Here is a 16715-nt window from a genome sequence, read left to right on the forward strand (position 1 = left end):
TATGTTCTTCAAGGTCCGATTTGGTCTATCTCTCATAGTTGACTCGTTTATAATATCCGGGTCCATGAATCCGATGTCACAGTATCATTTCCTTCGGCAAGTTTGAATCTCCATCCTGCATGATACAAAATCGAATAGGAGTTAAGACATCGCATAATGACTAGAGCGGGGATTTTGAAGTTAGACTTACAGAACCAGGAATTGATGAGTGACTTGTCAAGTGGGTCTTGATTGTAAAGGAAATAGAGTTCCTCCAGCAGCACATTCATAATATCTTCCCCACAGAAATAATGTTGATCTCCAATCCGAACTTCGAGCATGAGTAAACCGTTGGCTGAAGCCTCCATGTACCATTGGTGCAATTTGTACATCTTCATTGGAAAACAGTCCACCAACTGCGGCCACACAAGTTCTTTCCCTAACTCAAATTTCCAGTTAATAGCCCAGGGTGCTTTGGGATGTCATCCTCCCCTCGAAGTTGAGCTGCAGTGAGATTTGTATCTTTAGCGAATTGAAGCAGGTTCTGATCAAACTCCAAAAGCACCTGGAGCAGGGCAATTAATTGGTTGGATTGGGTTCTAAGTTGTGGAATACTTGTACCCCTTGTCTTCTTCGTCTGAAAATATTTTGTTATTGAGCTCGTAGTCAGATAGCGGTGGTTTCTCTACCTTTTTCTCCATGATTCTAATGAAAGCTCGAAATTTAACCTTATCAAGTGGTGGATCTTTCTTCACAGGAGGCTTTGGTGCGAAGTGAGCTTTAACCTCAGCATCCACTACTGCGTCAATTTCCGCATCAGTCATATCATAAGCTTTCTTGGACTAAGATTGCTTACGTTCTTTTTTGCGCCAACGCATCAACTTTGCATGTGTCTTGTTTCTGAGCAAATGCTTCAAGCGTGGTACTACAGGGAAATACCACATTATCTTCGCAGGAACTTTCTTCTTGCTAGCCTGCCCCTCAACATCACCGGGATCATCTCGCCTGATCTTATAACGCAGTACTTTGCACATAGGACAAGCCTCCAATTTCTCGTATTCCTCACCGCGATAGAGGATGTAGTCATTAGAACATGCATGTATATTTTGTACCTCAAAACCCAGAGGGCAAACAACCTTTTTCGCTTCAAATGTTGAGGACAACAATTTGTTCCCCTCGGGAAGCATGTTCTTTAAGATTTTCATTAACTTATCAAATCCCTTGTCAGAAACTCCATTTTTTGCCTTCCATTGCAGTATTTTCAGTGTGGTACCCAACTTTTTGTGCCCCTGTTTACAATCTGGGTACAACAATTTCTTATGATTATCTAACATATGCTCGAACTTCTTTGACTCCTTCACATTCTCGTAGTTTTTCTTTGCATCTCGCAACACCTGACCTCGATCATCGATAGGACCTTTGTAACATCCGCAAAAATCACTAACTTAAATCACCCGCTAAAAATCGCTTTCAAAAATTTTTTATCATTGAGCTCTCGAAAATCCAAACCCTTTCCGGCGATTTCGCCGTCCCGGCACCCAAAGCCGACAGCCATCATTTTATCCCCTCCCGTAATTTTTGCCGCGTGCCGGTCGACAGACCGCCGCGCGTGCTCCGACCGCGTGCCGCAATCGCCGCTGGCGTCTCCTTTCTTTTTCTCTTTTCCCTCCCCTTTATTTCTTTCTCTTTTTCTCTTTTCCCTCTCCTTTATTTCTTTCTCTTTTTCTCTTTTCCCTTTCATCTTATTCCTTCTTTTTCCTCCTTCCTTCTTCTCTTTCCTCCTCCTCCTTCTTCCTGGCACCTAGTGCCATAACTCCTGGCCACCTCGGGCCCCCCTGCCGCGCCTGCTCCCTGGCGCCTACAACCGGCTGCCCCGGCCCCCGCCGGCCCCGGTCCACGCCGCGCCCGGCCGGCGCGCCGGCGTTCGGTCCCCCCTGCACGCCGACACCGCCCACCGAGCCCCGCCGCTCGTCGGACACGGCCCCGCTCCCAACCCTCCTGCGCCGCCCACCACGCACCCCCCCCAGTGCCCCCTACCGCCATCGGCCGCGCCTGCCCGGGGCCCCCACCGTCCTGCCGCTCCGCCCGGCGTGAATTCCGCCGCCCGCCAGCCTGGCCCGTCACCGGCCGCTCCTCGCCGGCCAATAAAAGGGCATCAACGCCCGGCTCCCCTTCCCACCCATCCACTCGCCGGTCTTGCTCCCTCCCTCACCAAGCACCACCGCCGCCAGTAGCACCGCCGCCCGTGCGCCGCCGCCCAAAGACCCACCACCGGCCGCCCTTCCCCATCCCCAAATCTCCAAGGTAAGGGGCAAAACGGAGCCCCCACTGCCTCCTCTACCCTCTCCCACCGCCAGCGAGCCTAGGCCGCCGCCCCCAGGCCGGCTGCCCCTCCCCTCCAACTCCTTTGTCTCATTACAGGGAGAAAGGAAGAAGAAGCCCCAAATTCCGATCTAACCCCCACTTTTCTCTATTTTGCGAAATAACCCTTCCACCAGTCTTAGGAACCTCTCACAGATCAGCCCCTCCACTTCCAAAAATATTTACAAATAGGTCCCTGATTTCTCGCGGATTAGTCCTAAACCTCCTTTTAAGCCCCTAATCCATGCTTAACTCGTCATTTCATGCGCCAAACTTCCTCCAATTAATCCCAAATTCGACCACGTCATCCTCCAGTATACTTCCGCTGATCCATATCCAAATTTCACGAAAATACTCATTGTACCTAATTTCCGTTTGCATTCCCTGTTCGGAGCTCAACGGGTAAAACCTTATTTTCTTTTATTTATTGTGTGCCTGTTTGTGTGTGCCGTAGATCGCGGAGTACCTGAGGGGGAGCATGAGGAGGAGTTTGACCGCGAGCCCGAGCCTGAGGACTAGCAGCACGAACCAGAATTCCTAGAAGGCTTTGAGGACAGCAAGTCCAATCTCACCCTTTGATGTATATTTATTCCTAGTTTTTTTCCAAACACAACCTATCGGCCTGTTTTATAAAAATGCATATTGTTTTATTGCAAGACATGTTTGGATAGCCACCCCTTGATTGTTATGAATATTCCTTGTTATCCTATATTTATCTCTAAATATGATTTGCTCTGTTTAGATGATAATTACTGCTAGAATGCTTAGGAACTCGTTACTCGACTTCAATCATGACTACAATGGTTTATTTAGAGAATAAATGCGTGAGTGTTTTCAAATGGGAAAATGAGTTTTCGGGTGTAAAGAGAGAGAATGCATAGATGAGATGGATGGGTGTTTCTTGTGTGAAATACCAAATTGTGGGCTCGTACCTTAGTGGTTGAGAAAGGTTGGGAGATATCCATCTTGTCATGGTTAAGGACCGAGTTGATGTGTCATCTTGCCTAATTCAACCATCGTGCAACCACTCGACCGTTGTATGGGCAACGACTTAGCATAAATCCCACTAGCTAAACTGTTAGTCTTCAGGTGAGCTGGTGAGCAACGGGAGCCCATGGAAAAGAAGTAAGATCTTTGTGACTTAGGTCCCAGTTGCGGCCTCGTGGATAGGTCGTTAACCCCTTGGGTGCTTCCGTGTTGACTAGTCAATCTTAGCTAAGGTGGGTAATGGCTTTGTTAGGATCCGCACCGGTACTAAGGTGATCGTGCTGCGGTACCCTACTTGTCGGAAAAGTGTACAACCTCTGTAGAGTTAAAACCTATCCGAGTAGCCGTGTCCACGGCATTGGACGAGTTACGGCTTGGTCACATAACTAGCACTTGGAGATGGATGGTTTTTATGGCGTGCGTTGGATTTTGGAAGTGTCCAGCAGTTGTGCCATGGGCTATGGTGGACGGGGAGTCCGATAGCCTTAAAATTTGGATCCTTTGTGTAGGATCAACCCCACTCAATGTTTCGGTTACTAAAGGAAAAGTTTTACAAAAACTCTTTTGAAAACAAACCCGTGCATGTGATGAAAATCTAGATTTATTGCAAATAAACCTTAACCTACCCTTGCTACTATCATGTGCATATTCTTAATTGTATCCCCCTCCGTGGATGGGGTTGGACTTGTTGAGTACTTTTGTACTCACCCTTGCTTTGTTGCTACAGAGGAAGACCCAGACTTCGTCGCCGAGAAGTTTGAGTAGGAGGTTGTGTCTGCACCCAACGCTGCATCTGGTGTTGGCCTTCACAAGATGCTTCTGCTGTCGTGTAGTCCCGAGTGCTGTCTTTTGGCAGTCGCTTGGTTAGCCACTGTTGTTTGTTTACTTCTTATCGCAACGTGGCTTTCACGCCCACTTCCTCGGGAGTTGTACGGTAACTGAATTATCTGTTGAATAAATGTGCTATCAGCCTCCTGGGACTGAATTTGCAACACATTTAGTCTCCGCTGATGTGGGGACGCTTCAACCTTCTTCTTCAACCATCTCTTCTTCAGCTCGCCCATTGCAGCATCTGCAACGGCACCTCCTTGAGTCCAGTCAGGAATGTAGTTACCATCTTCTTCATCATCATCATCTTCCATCATAACTCCTCTTTTCCATGTTTGGTCCAAACGAAATAATTAGGCATGAATTTCGAATTGTATATGTAGACGTGAATAATCTTTCTAGATGAGTAATCCTTCTTATTTTTGCAAATTCGGCATGGACAACAAATGAAACCAGACGACGGCTTGTTGGACTCTGCAAGATCGACAAAACCACGCAAGCCATTAATGTACTACATGGAGCGTTTGTCCGTATTGTACATCCATTACTGATCCATCTACAAAGTATTACCAAACCAAAGATATTCTGATCATACATGAAACATAACAAACATGATACAAATACCATTAAACTCAAATATTGCTGAAAGTTTAGATAAAAATACACAAATTTAAATTTCAGACCCGAACAACATGATACACTACGACAAACTCAAATGTTGTTGAAAGTTTAGATAGAAATACATAAATTTAAATTTCAGACCCAAACAACATGATACACTACGACAGACTATCCACTAAGTACTATCTAGGAGGACTTTAAGCATTCTTGAGCAGTGAAGGTGAAGGTTTCACTGACCCAGCCTCATCCTGTGGTTTATTTGTGCCTCCTGCAACGGTAGTACTAAGTGGACCTAAAACACCCGGGACTGATGGTGGAGCATAACGACCACCAAAAGGAGATTCCTGACCCGTCGCAGCAGCATCTTCATGACATCTTTGCAAATAACGAAGCATTGCTCTCTCCCACGTGCTCATTTTCTTCAGCTTATCATGAGGGCCAACTATGGTTTTCCCCTTGACGCGAGACGAACGACGATCGTCCCCACCATCGCCACTACCTCCAGCAGCCATAGCCATCTCTATGTACCACAATTTATTGATCTCATATTTGGAAATGACTAAACTATGAATAAATTATATATTTTCCCATAATTTATTTAGCTCAAACATAACATATAACTGAAAAGTTTCTCCATTGTAGCTTATTCTAAAAATGACTAATTACATACCTCTATTTCGTCTTATTATCTCTATGTACCACAATTTATCTCGCTCATATTTGCAAATGACTAAAATATGAACAAATTATATTTTTTCCATAATTTATTTAGCTCATATTTGTAAAAGACTAAACTATAAAATTATTCCTCTAACCTCATATCAATTTCTCTGACTAATACAAAAATAGCATCCAAAAAATTGTAGCTTATTCTAAAAATCACAAATATGAGCTCTAAATAACACATGCATATAACTGAAAAATGTCTCCATTGTACCTTATTCTAAAGATCGCAAATTACTCTAACTCTAAAGCATAAAACTTAGTATACTAACCATGTATCAAGGGAAGATGAAGTTTCTAACCTTTAGAACACTTGAATGAGTGAAATCCCCACGAAATGGTCAAAAATCCAGCAGCACCTCCCCTATTTCGCCATGAATGGATGAAGTCCGAGCTGGAGGAAATAGCTCGGGCAGGAGGAAGAAGACGCCTTATTTATAGAAGTGAAGTACTAAAGGTCACCCATTAGTATCGGGCTCGATACTAATATGCCTGAGGGCCTTTAGTACCGGGTGGAGACTCCACGCGGTACTAACGGGTGACCTTTAGTACCGGTTGGAGCTCCCAACCGATACTAAAGGGGATCACAGGGGGCTCCTGGGAAACTAGCCGTTAGACCCGGTACTAAAGGTCACCCATTAGTACCGAATCAAAAATCAACCGGTACTAAATTTCGGGATGAATGTCGAGTTTTCCAGTAGTGCGAGGTATGTAGGTAGGATGACTATACCACCGACTAGGTTCGACTAGACACGACTAATCGACCTGATCAATGACTAATCGTGATTAGTCGACTTATTGGTAGCCTAGCGACTAGGTTCGATCGTACGATTTGACAACATTGGTTAGAACCAAGCTGAGGAAGAAAGACGCGTCCTGTGAAGATTTCTTTCATTTTAATATAAAAGTTGAAACTGCATGGTTCACATGTCATTGACCATAAACAGTAGCACGTGCTCTGAGATTGCGCCGAGGCCAGCAACCTTAATATAGAGTAGTAGATAATAATAATATAGTTGATTAGTAAAATCTACTCTTGTTAAAATAATAAAAAATCATTTCTTCAACATTTAAACAAAGGTACTGCTACATTTGATGAAGGATTTGCGACAAAGAAAAACAACTATTGAAACATTGAAGTACACTGATTGCTTCTCTATTGGATGGGAACATAACAACCATACCGACAAACTCTAAACACCCAAATCAATGACCGACCTACCTGCTGGATCCAGATCTTCCTTGCCTGAATCAATAAAATAATCCTACCAAATCGAGTACATTTTCACCTGAATGCTGAATCAACATCCCCTCAGGCGGATCGAGCTACTACTCATGTCAATCATCGTCCTCCATGAGTAGATCAAGCTGTTCTTCGCCATCGACGGTTGATGCTTGTGGAACTCCATTCACCAAAAAAAAATTCACTCTTTACTTGACACATTTCTAAGCTCTGAACTCCATAGTAAATGAGCTGCTTTTCTTTGGGATCATGCGTCTAGTCATTCAAAGAACATGGATAATGATGGATCTCCACAACACTTGTACATGAAAACTACATCCCCAAGCATCTTCAAGAATGGAGTGGGTGTTTACTTAACTGCTTAGGGTCGACAATATTCCATTAGATGCTACTTGCTACAAAGTGATGCGTTGTGGTGATTTGTTAGTCGCTACTCGCTATATGCCTATATCTAGGACTCTCTACTTTTTCCCCTCACCACGTAAGAAAGAGAGTCTCATCAGTTGACTCCAGCAGGACATGCCCTAAATGCGAAAGGAAGCTTCTATAACATGCCACCGTCACAAAGATTTAAATAGCTTTATATTTTTTTTGTTTTTTAACCATACATATTGGATGTAAAAGAATGCAGTAACAAAGGTTTAAGCAGCTCTATATTTTTTTTTGTTATTTAACCATATATACATATTGGGTGTAAAAGAATTTATCCACAATCACTTACAATAGAAAAATAAGAGTAAAGTGCATAGCCAGTTCTTAAACTTGTTCAATTGTGTCACTTTAAGTCCCCGTACTCTCAAAATCCAGGTCTGGCTCCCTAATTTGGATTTGAAGGTCATTTAGGTCTCTATACTCTCAAAATACAGATCTAGTCCCCTCAACTTGGCTTCATATGTCATCTAGGTCCATATACTCTCTAAAAGCATCCTCACCCCCAATTAATTTGATAAAAACTTATTTGTATAGATATAATTTAATTATAGTCAAATAAAGTGAATTTCAGCTCAATATGTGTAGAGAATATTGATACCCTGAATCTAGAGGCAATATCTTAGCTTGCTAGGTGCACATGACAACCGTGCTCTATTATTCTTAGAAGATTGTTTAAATTTGAATAACTTGTAGTTACACATACCAAACAAAATCAGGGGCTTATAAGCTCCATAAATTACTACTAGATGAATATTGGGAGAAGCTAAGGGAACAATAAAACAAGTCAGAAAATGTGCTAATGCAAGTAATGGCTTTCTTGAAAGCATAAAATTTGATCTTATCTTGATCTTTTGGTGGGATAACACTTCATATCAAGAGTCTAGGGACCTAAATGACATCCTAATCCAAATTTAAGGAGTCATATCTGCATTTTGAGAGTACGAGAAACTAAGTGTGTAGTGAACATGGTCCCGTTAGGCTATAGTTTGTGATTTTGGTGATTGAGTGACAACATAGTCATTAGGACTAATGCCTTGTCAAGAATGTACTTTAATTTGTAGGTTTTCTAGATCGCAAGTATGCAAACCAAACTATGGCAAGGTCCAAATGGTGGTATTCTTGAAATAGAAATCATAGTATTCGAGTATCCAATATATGGTATTCAAGTGACCAAGTCATGGTATCTAGGATTATTCTATGGTATTCAAGTGTCCAAATGATAGAGAAAATCCAGAGAAAACTGGATGTTACAAGTGGTGGTATTCAGCGATGGTCCACCGGATGATGCGTCGGAGCAAGCATCGAAGCAATTGGTACGACGGGAAAACTGGGAAAAACTTCAGGTGCACCGGATGATCTGACAGCCTATATTTTACAAGTGTAGGAGCAATTTGCAGAGAAGATGAAGACAACCCTAGGGTACCGGATGTTCCGATGGTCAGAAGTTGGAAGCATCGGACGAAGCATATTTTCTTTTCCAAGTTCCAGTGAGGTTTTGGCCAGAAATCCTTCAGCATCGAATGTTCCGATGGTGCATCGGATGAAACATTGGAGTAATTCTGTCAGGGGGGTCCAACAGCTACTTGCGTGAGCAGGGGGCACTGGATGTTCCGATGCCTACCAAAATGTAACCATTGAAACATCCGATGGTATACTTTAACTACCCTTGGAGCAACAGCTCTTCGAGGCCTTGGGGCTATTTATACCCCAACCACTCGCCCATTTTGAGTAGTTGGAGTGTCCAATAGTGCATTCAAGACCAATACTCATCAAGAACACATTCATGCCACTAAAAGTGTAGAAGTGATTTATCCAAAGCTTAGCACATGCTTAGAGAGTGATTAGTACTAGGATAGGCCAAGAGAGAGTGAGTGCAAGGTGTTGCTGCCTTGTGATTGGTTCAAGGAGTGAACCACCATTGTAAGCTTGGTGTGCTGGCGCCTTGGGGCCTTAGTTGTTCGGTAGCAAGTCTTCAACCCTCCGGCTTGGTGTGGAGCGGCGATGACGACGACCATGTGCGGGGGATGAGGACACCCCTTCCTTTGTGGAGAAGCTCCATAGTGGAGACGGCGTCAAGGTGACTAGAAGAGAGGGAGTGGTGAGCCTTGCCTTAGTGGCAAGCTACTCATCCGGCTTGGCGAGAGCCTTAGTGGCAAGCCAAAAACCTTGACCGGGAGAGACTTGGTGACCGGGAGCATATTCTTGGTGGAGCTCCAACGTGGACTAGGGGTGGCATTTGCCTACCGATACCACGGGATAAAATCATCGTGCCAAGTTTGCATCCTTCATAACTCACTCCTTTACATTTCCGCATTTCATTCTTGCAACTTGAGTGCCTTTACTTTCTAGAGTAGCATATTGTTAGGATTGGCTCTAGGTTGCAAAATTTATTTTTGGGGGAGGTTTCACTAGATCAACCTTAGTTGCGCATCTTGATAGTATGATCTAGTTTATATTTGATGCGTTGTAGTGGAAGTCATAGGTTAAGATTTTAAGTTTGCCTAATTCACCCCCTCCCCCTCTTAGGCTACGAGCACCGATTCCTTATAAAGTGACACAACCAACCAGATAAGCTTAAGTACTCATCATGCACTTCACTGAAAAAGAACCTAGCCACCATCACAAGAGGAAATAACATAACCACTAACCACCATCACCTGCAAAAGTTACATGTCATTGAGCTGGTAATAGCAAGAAAATATCCGGTGTGAGAAAAACAAAGGCATCAGCGATGATCGCGCTTGGGTCAGGCCAAAATGACAGCCCTGATATCTTAGGATGTGTTTGGTTGCTGGGACCGTTCTACTAGCACCGGTGGATCCATATATACTCATAGAGAATAGCATTTGGTTACCTACATGAACATATGCAAAAATATGCTCTTATCCATGCCCTGATGAATACACCTAAATTGGTTGCATCCGCTCATGCAGACTCGATGGATGCAACACATCTATTTTCAGGCTCACTCATGAGTCTCACAAGGTTCTGCAACCAACCAAATACACTTTTTTTCACGGTTGCTGCATCCGCTCAGCCTACATTCCCTCATACGGATATACGATGCAGCTCTATAAAGCTTTACGAGCTACCAAATGCATAGTTGGTCCATAATGCATGGCTAGGGGTGGTCGTTCGGGTAACCCGACAAATTTGGGTCGGCTTTTTCGGGTTCCATAAATCGGGTTTTGAAAACTGCAACACGAGATTTGCCCGAAATATTGGAAACCCGACAAATTTGGGTCAGGTTTGTCGGGTTTCCAAAAAATCAGGTTTTGAAAACTGCAACTGACATTTGCCCGAAATATTGGAAACCTGACAATTCGGGTTCCGGTACTCCCGAACTCCACGACTTTTGCAGCAGTACATCACATCACAATTTCAGAGATCAAAACTTAGATAAATGAAAAAAAAGAAGTGCAAGAATTTTGTGCAAGAAACAATCGACAAGCAACAAGAATAAGCTTTTCAACATGAGTTTTCAATCCACACGAGTCACGAGAACGTCATCGGTGGTGCCGTTCTTCACTCCTGACGAAGAAGCCCCTTGCTTCCGGTTGTGGCTCTGCACGAGCTGAGCAGGTGGATGCCAGGAGCCGCTGCAGCTCGACAGCTTGGCGCTGGCACGGTGGAATGGAGCAGGATGGGGACAGGCAGCAGCAGCAGCAGCCGCGGGCACGAGTCGGCGGCGGCTACGGCTGGGGTCAGGACGACACGGCAGCCGGCAGTCTAGCCCAGGAGGATCAGCTTTTCAGTGAACTCTACTAGTGGGAGAGGCTAGGGGGCCGGCGACGAGGATGGTAGGGCGGGGCGAGCGCCGAGCAGATGGGATCGAGAGGGAGGGTCGTGCAATTGCGGCTAGGGGGCGGCGGTTTGGGGGTGGGGAACCGTGGACGCGGCTAGGGTTATTGGAGGGTATATGGGCCGAGCTAAACTGTTGGGCCGCCAGCCTGCTAGCTGGGGTGCTGAGCTGCATAAATCGGGTGGTCGGGTTTTTCGGGTACCGGGGTATTAAACCCGAATTCCCGTTATAATTTCGGGCTGACACCCGACAAAGTCTCGGGTTTTCCAAATTTCGGGTTCAGGGTCGGGCTTCTCAGGTTCGGGGTTGGGTAGCATGGCCCCGCTCTACACCCTTAGGGACGTTTGGTTCCTCGAGCTAAAATTTAGTTCGTGTCACATCGAATATTCGGAGGCTAATTAGGAGGACTAAATACGAGTTAATTATAAAACTAATTGCATAAATGGAGGCTAAACGGCGAGACAAATCTATTAAGTCTAATTAATCCATCATTAGTAAATATTTACTGGAGCAGCACATTGTCAAATCATGGACTAATTAGGCTTAATAGATTCGTCTCGCCGTTTAGCCTCCATCTGTGTAATGAGTTTTGTAAATAGTCTTTATTTAATACTCCTAATTAGTACCTAAACATTCGATGTGATAGGTGCTAAAAATAAGTAACGGGAACTAAACGGAGCCTACGAGATATTTAACCATTTGCATTCTTACGGATAGTACCTCTCCATTTGTCATCCTCATTATTAAGGAATATTTAACTATTTGCATCCTTACGGATAGCACCTCTCCATTTGTCGATGCGCTTGCATATTTACCATTCCTCTGCAAACAAAGCAACACATTTGCCATTTTCGCTGACAAGGCACGCCAACAAACCCGTGCCAGCGTAGATCGGGATAGGAAAAGACCAAAACGCCCCAGCCTTATCCCTATCCCCATCGCTGCGCCCCCTCACCCCCGTGGCCGGCGCTAGCCAGGGCCGGCCGCCGCCGCTCATCCCCAGGGCCAGCACTCGTCGGGGGCTGGCCGTCACCACTCGTCCCCATGGCCGGCGCTTGTCGGGGGCTGGCCGTCGCCGCTCGTCCCTAGGGCCGACGCTCGCCGGGCCACCGCCTCCGGTCCCGTGGGCGGAGCTCGACAGGGCTGGTCACCGCTCGCTTGGCGGCCGCACCGCCCATGGGGCCGGCCGCCGCGGCGCCCTCTTTGCCGTCATCGGCATGCGAGCTCGGTGGATCGAGAGGTTGAAGATGACCTGACGCATGGGTCCCACATGTTAGTGGCACGAGAGAGGGAAAGGGATGGGTAACAGGAGAAAGGTAGGGGCGTTTTGGTCTTTTCATGTCCCGATCCACGCTAGTATGGGTGAGTTGGCGCGCCACGTCAGCGAAAATGGCAAACGAATGGCTTGATTTGTAGAGGGATAGTAAATATGAAAGCGTATTTGTAAGGATGGCAAATAAAGAGGTGCTATGGCAAATAATTAAAGATCACCGGCCACATCCATAAATAATGCATATAGTTGGTCCACCGTAGTAAGCACCGTGCACATCCATAATGCATAGTTGGTCCACCGTCGCTCTCATGCATGGCTCCGCTCATATAAATCATTTTTAATTTGGTCGGAGTACATGTACTCATGTAGATCCCCTCGTGCCATTTGGGCCCCTTGCTCTTCCCCGATCGCCCCCCCCCCCCCCCCCCCCCCCCCCCCCCCCCACACACACACACACACGCACGCACGCACGCACGCACGCAAACCGTCGCCGCCATGGCGTCGCCGCACCCCCCGCCGGAGCTGATGGCCGACCTCGTCGTCGAGATCCTCCTCCGCCTCCCGCCGGCAGATCCCGCGTGCCTCATCCGCGCCTCCGTTGTCTGCAAGTCCTGGCTCCGCCTCACCTCCGACGCGACCTTCCTCCGCCGCTATCGCGCCTTCCACGGAGCTCCTCCTCCGCTGCTCGCCTTCCTCTCCAACACCCGCGGCAAGAGCGAGCCCCGCCTCGTCCCCTTCACGGAGCCCACCCCCTTCAAGCCGCCGGCGTTCGACTGCTCCCGCCGCCCGTGGGTCATGGACTGCCGCCACGGGCGCGCCCTCCTCTTCGACATGTGGGCCGACAGCGAGGGCGCCCTCGCCGTCTGGGACCCCATCACGGGCGACCGGCAGATCCTGCCCAAGCCCGGATGCGGCAGGCACGTCTCCGCCGCCGCAGTGCTCTGCGCCGCCGGTGCCGGATGCGACCACCTCGACTGCCACGGGGGTCCCTTCCTGGTGGTGTGTTTGGGCATCAGCGCAACGCACGGCGGCGTCGTCGACGCACACGTCTACTCGTCGGAGGCTGGCTCGTGGGGCGCACTGGCCTCCGTTCAGCTAGGCCTCGATTCCTACGGCAGGATGAACTGCGGACTCGTTATTAGAGATGAAGTCTATTTCACGCTCAAGTTCAGTGCCAGAATTCTCAAGTACAGCTTGGGTACGAATGCCTTCTCTCTGATTGGCGTTCCGGTCGACATCCAATTTGTTCTCACACGGACTGAGGACGATTCGTTGGGGCTGGCCAGTGTAAGAGATTCAAACCTTTACCTTTGGTCGAGGAAGGATAATCTAGAGGGGGTTGCAGGATGGGTAAATTGCAGAGTTATCAAGCTTCAGGCACCATTTTCCACACATGATCGTTTTGCAACCAGCGTTATTGGTTTCGCTGAGGGTGTTGACGTCATCCTCGTGACCACAAATGCCATGTTTGCGGTTGAGCTCAAGTCAGGGAAGGTGACAAAGGTAGGCAGGCCTGGGGACTACTATTCTGCCTTGCCGATCATGGGCTTCTACACTCCAGGTTAATTTGTTGCTATCCTTTGCTATGTTTCCATAGTTGGTCGGTTTTAGTTTGTGAACAATCAGTTATGTTCAGTTGTAATGTGAATATTACTTACTATATTCACATTATCATAACACTAGAAAACTTTCATTCTAGACCAAACTGTACACACCTCATATGGGTTATGTTTTAGGGGGTGGTTGGCTCCAGGGCTAAACTTTAGCCTCATCACATTGGATATTTAGATACTAATTAGGAGTATTAAACATAGTCTAATTATAAAAATAATTACAGGAGACTAATTCGTGAGATGAATCTATTAAACCTATTTAGTCCATGATTTGACAATGTGATGCTACAGTAACCGTTTGTTAATGATGGATTAATTAGACTTAATAGATTTGTCTCGTGAATTAGCCTATGGGTTCTGCAATTAGTTTTATAATTAGCTCATGTTTAGTCCTTCTAATTAAAATCCGAATTGAACATCCGATATGACAGGGCTAAACTTTAGCCCCTAGTATCCAAACAGCCCTCTTACTTTTTAGCATCGTGCTTTGGTGCAATCGCTAAAATATGCTTACAAACTTGTTAATCTGGTTTTATCCTGATACCTTATCCGAGGTTCTTTTTAGAATGTTTTGTTAATTTTCTGGCACATCTCAAGCTCAGTCTCGGAAACCTCTGAACTAACTGTTACAGAGCCTAACATTTCAATACCAAGGGGGCGTTTGGTTCCTCGAGCTAAAGTTTAGTCCGTGTCACATCGAATATTCGGAGACTAATTAGGAGGACTAAATATGAGTTAATTATAAAACTAATTGCACAGATGGAGGCTAAATGGCGAGGCGAATCTATTAAGCCTAATTAATCCATAATTAGCAAATGGTTACTGTAGCAGCACATTGTCAAATCATGAACTAATTAGGCTTAATAGATTCGTCTCGCCGTTTAGCCTCCATCTATGTAATGGGTTTTGTAAATAGTCTATATTTAATAGTATCTTAAATAGTTTTTCTCCTTTCTCAATTATTGGGTTTTAATTGCTAAGTTGGTTAAGTGCATCCTATCTTTTTCAGATTGTGGTAGACGCAATCACCGGCATGGACTTGCTGATTTCTGATACGTCACTCGGTATTAAGACCCCACGAAATGGACGGACCGATCATCTTAAGTCTGCTGCCCGTTGGCTTCTTGCTGAGCCATTACATTCAAGTGTTTTCTGTTCTCTTTCGCAAAAAAAAAAAAAGTGTTTTATGTTCTGCTGAGCACTGTTGTAGTACGAATTGTACAAGTTCATTAGCGCCATTTCGTCAAATTCGTCCAGGTCTTCTTAGTCGCAAACTGTATGTGGATAATTAAATGCCGTTGTTGGACCTCGCGCATCAAAATTGATTCTGACATGCTAGTCATACTGCAAATATTGGTAAATTCAGTTTGGTTGTTTTTCCTTGTCACCTCTTTGCTGCCTGTATCCTCACAATGCTACTCCTATTATCACCATCCAAGATTCAGAGGTTCCTTCTTCCAGAGTATATGGTGCCTGGGTCCTCTAATGGTTCTTGTCAGGTTGAGATGCCATGAGCACAGCCCAAGCCGCTAGCTCATTAAGCCCTTGTTGGGAGTCCCCAACACGTCAGCAGAAGTCGCCAGCTGCAACAAAGCGACATGTTGCGATTGCTGCTGGAGATGGAAGAGAGGAAGAGCGCCAAACCGAGACAGGTGGTAAGGATGGTTTTGCTGCTTGCGCAGCAGCTGTTCAGGGGAGAATCCGGCACTGTGGAGTTGGGAATTTGTGGCATGCTGCCATGGGTACCTAGCAACGAGCAAGATGGAAGCCTACGCACGGGAGAGCAGAGAATGCTTGGCTGCAGTTCAGAGAGAAGAGGAAACTGAAACCGAACAGAGCAGGTGTTCTGGTTATTTCTGAACAGGTGATATGGGCAAAGTGATATCCAGAGGGTATTGCCTTACGCATGTCTAAATTTAAATGGGTATAATTATTTTCCCCATACCCTACCCAAGAACCATGGATATGATTTTGGGATGGATATTGATATTCATTGTGCTAAACAATCCATGGAGCACACGTTCAAACTGGATACCATGTCCAAATTTGAGTTGGATGGTTGCCAAGTTCCATGTCTAGCTCACTGCATCAGTTTTAGGAAGGTTTCAGGTGGACAAGGCTTTAGTGCTCGTTCCAACTACCACCAGAGCTGTGTTTGTGTGATATTACACGATTACCCCATATTCGTTCATAGAAACTACTAAAAGTAACTTTAGAAACAGAAACCGAGATTTCCACTGGATTGATCAAATTCAAGCTGAATATACTAGACACGCCACCTGTTCAAGTATATTTGGATCGGTGCTTTTGATCCTACAAGTAAAACGTTACTGTTCCCCAAGGTCACCATTTACTTGGCAGTTGCCATGGTCTTTTTTTTTCCGAACGGGCATGAGATTGTACCTATTTCATTGATAAAGAAAGAGAGTACAGCCGACTAGTCGGTATGGTTTACAAGTAATTACTCACGAGCTAATAAAAACACTATATCCTGCTCTGGCTTCTTCTTTGATTCGTGCAAGTAGGAAAGTGGTTGCCATTTCCTCTCGATTGAAAACATGCATGTTTCTTTCCTTTCAAATTTTTCATATGATGAGCAAGACAATCGAACACATTCCTAGTGGTCATGTTTATCCACCACTCGAGCGTGTTGCCACTCTGTCTCCATGTTGAGGGATGCGTGCTTTGTTGTGCCATCCAAACCGCGACCAAGCTCCAAATATGAACCGCGACAAGCTACCACGGTCTGAACCTTGAGCTTCAAAGTAGCGCCTCAGAGCTTAAGCTTGTAGGGATTATGCAGAATCATATATGCTTGTAGGGATCATGTAATCTAGCATATAGAGAACGGTA

At 45.7% G+C, this 16715-nt stretch overlaps 1 protein-coding gene across 1 annotated transcript; it reads left to right on the forward strand.

Annotated features, from left to right (window-relative positions):
* The first annotated feature begins 12695 nt into the window (after positions 1 to 12695).
* On the forward strand, positions 12696 to 15249 carry LOC117847389 (uncharacterized). The gene is made up of 2 exons (XM_034728595.2): positions 12696 to 13810; positions 14872 to 15249. Exons 1-2 carry the CDS (start codon positions 12745 to 12747, stop codon positions 14913 to 14915), a joined length of 1110 nt encoding a protein of 369 aa, XP_034584486.1. The 5' UTR covers positions 12696 to 12744; the 3' UTR covers positions 14916 to 15249.
* The last annotated feature ends 1466 nt before the right edge of the window (positions 15250 to 16715 follow it).

Source organism: Setaria viridis, chromosome 3 (genome assembly GCF_005286985.2).
Source record: "Setaria viridis chromosome 3, Setaria_viridis_v4.0, whole genome shotgun sequence".
Lineage (NCBI taxonomy): Eukaryota > Viridiplantae > Streptophyta > Magnoliopsida > Poales > Poaceae > Setaria > Setaria viridis.

Coding starts and splice junctions, on each gene's coding strand:
- LOC117847389 (XM_034728595.2), top strand. CDS start 12,745: ATGGCGTCGCCGCACCCCCCGCCGGAGCTGATGGCCGACCTCGTCGTC. Junction 13,811..14,871: donor CATGGGCTTCTACACTCCAG/GTTAATTTGTTG, acceptor TATCTTTTTCAG/ATTGTGGTAGACGCAATCAC.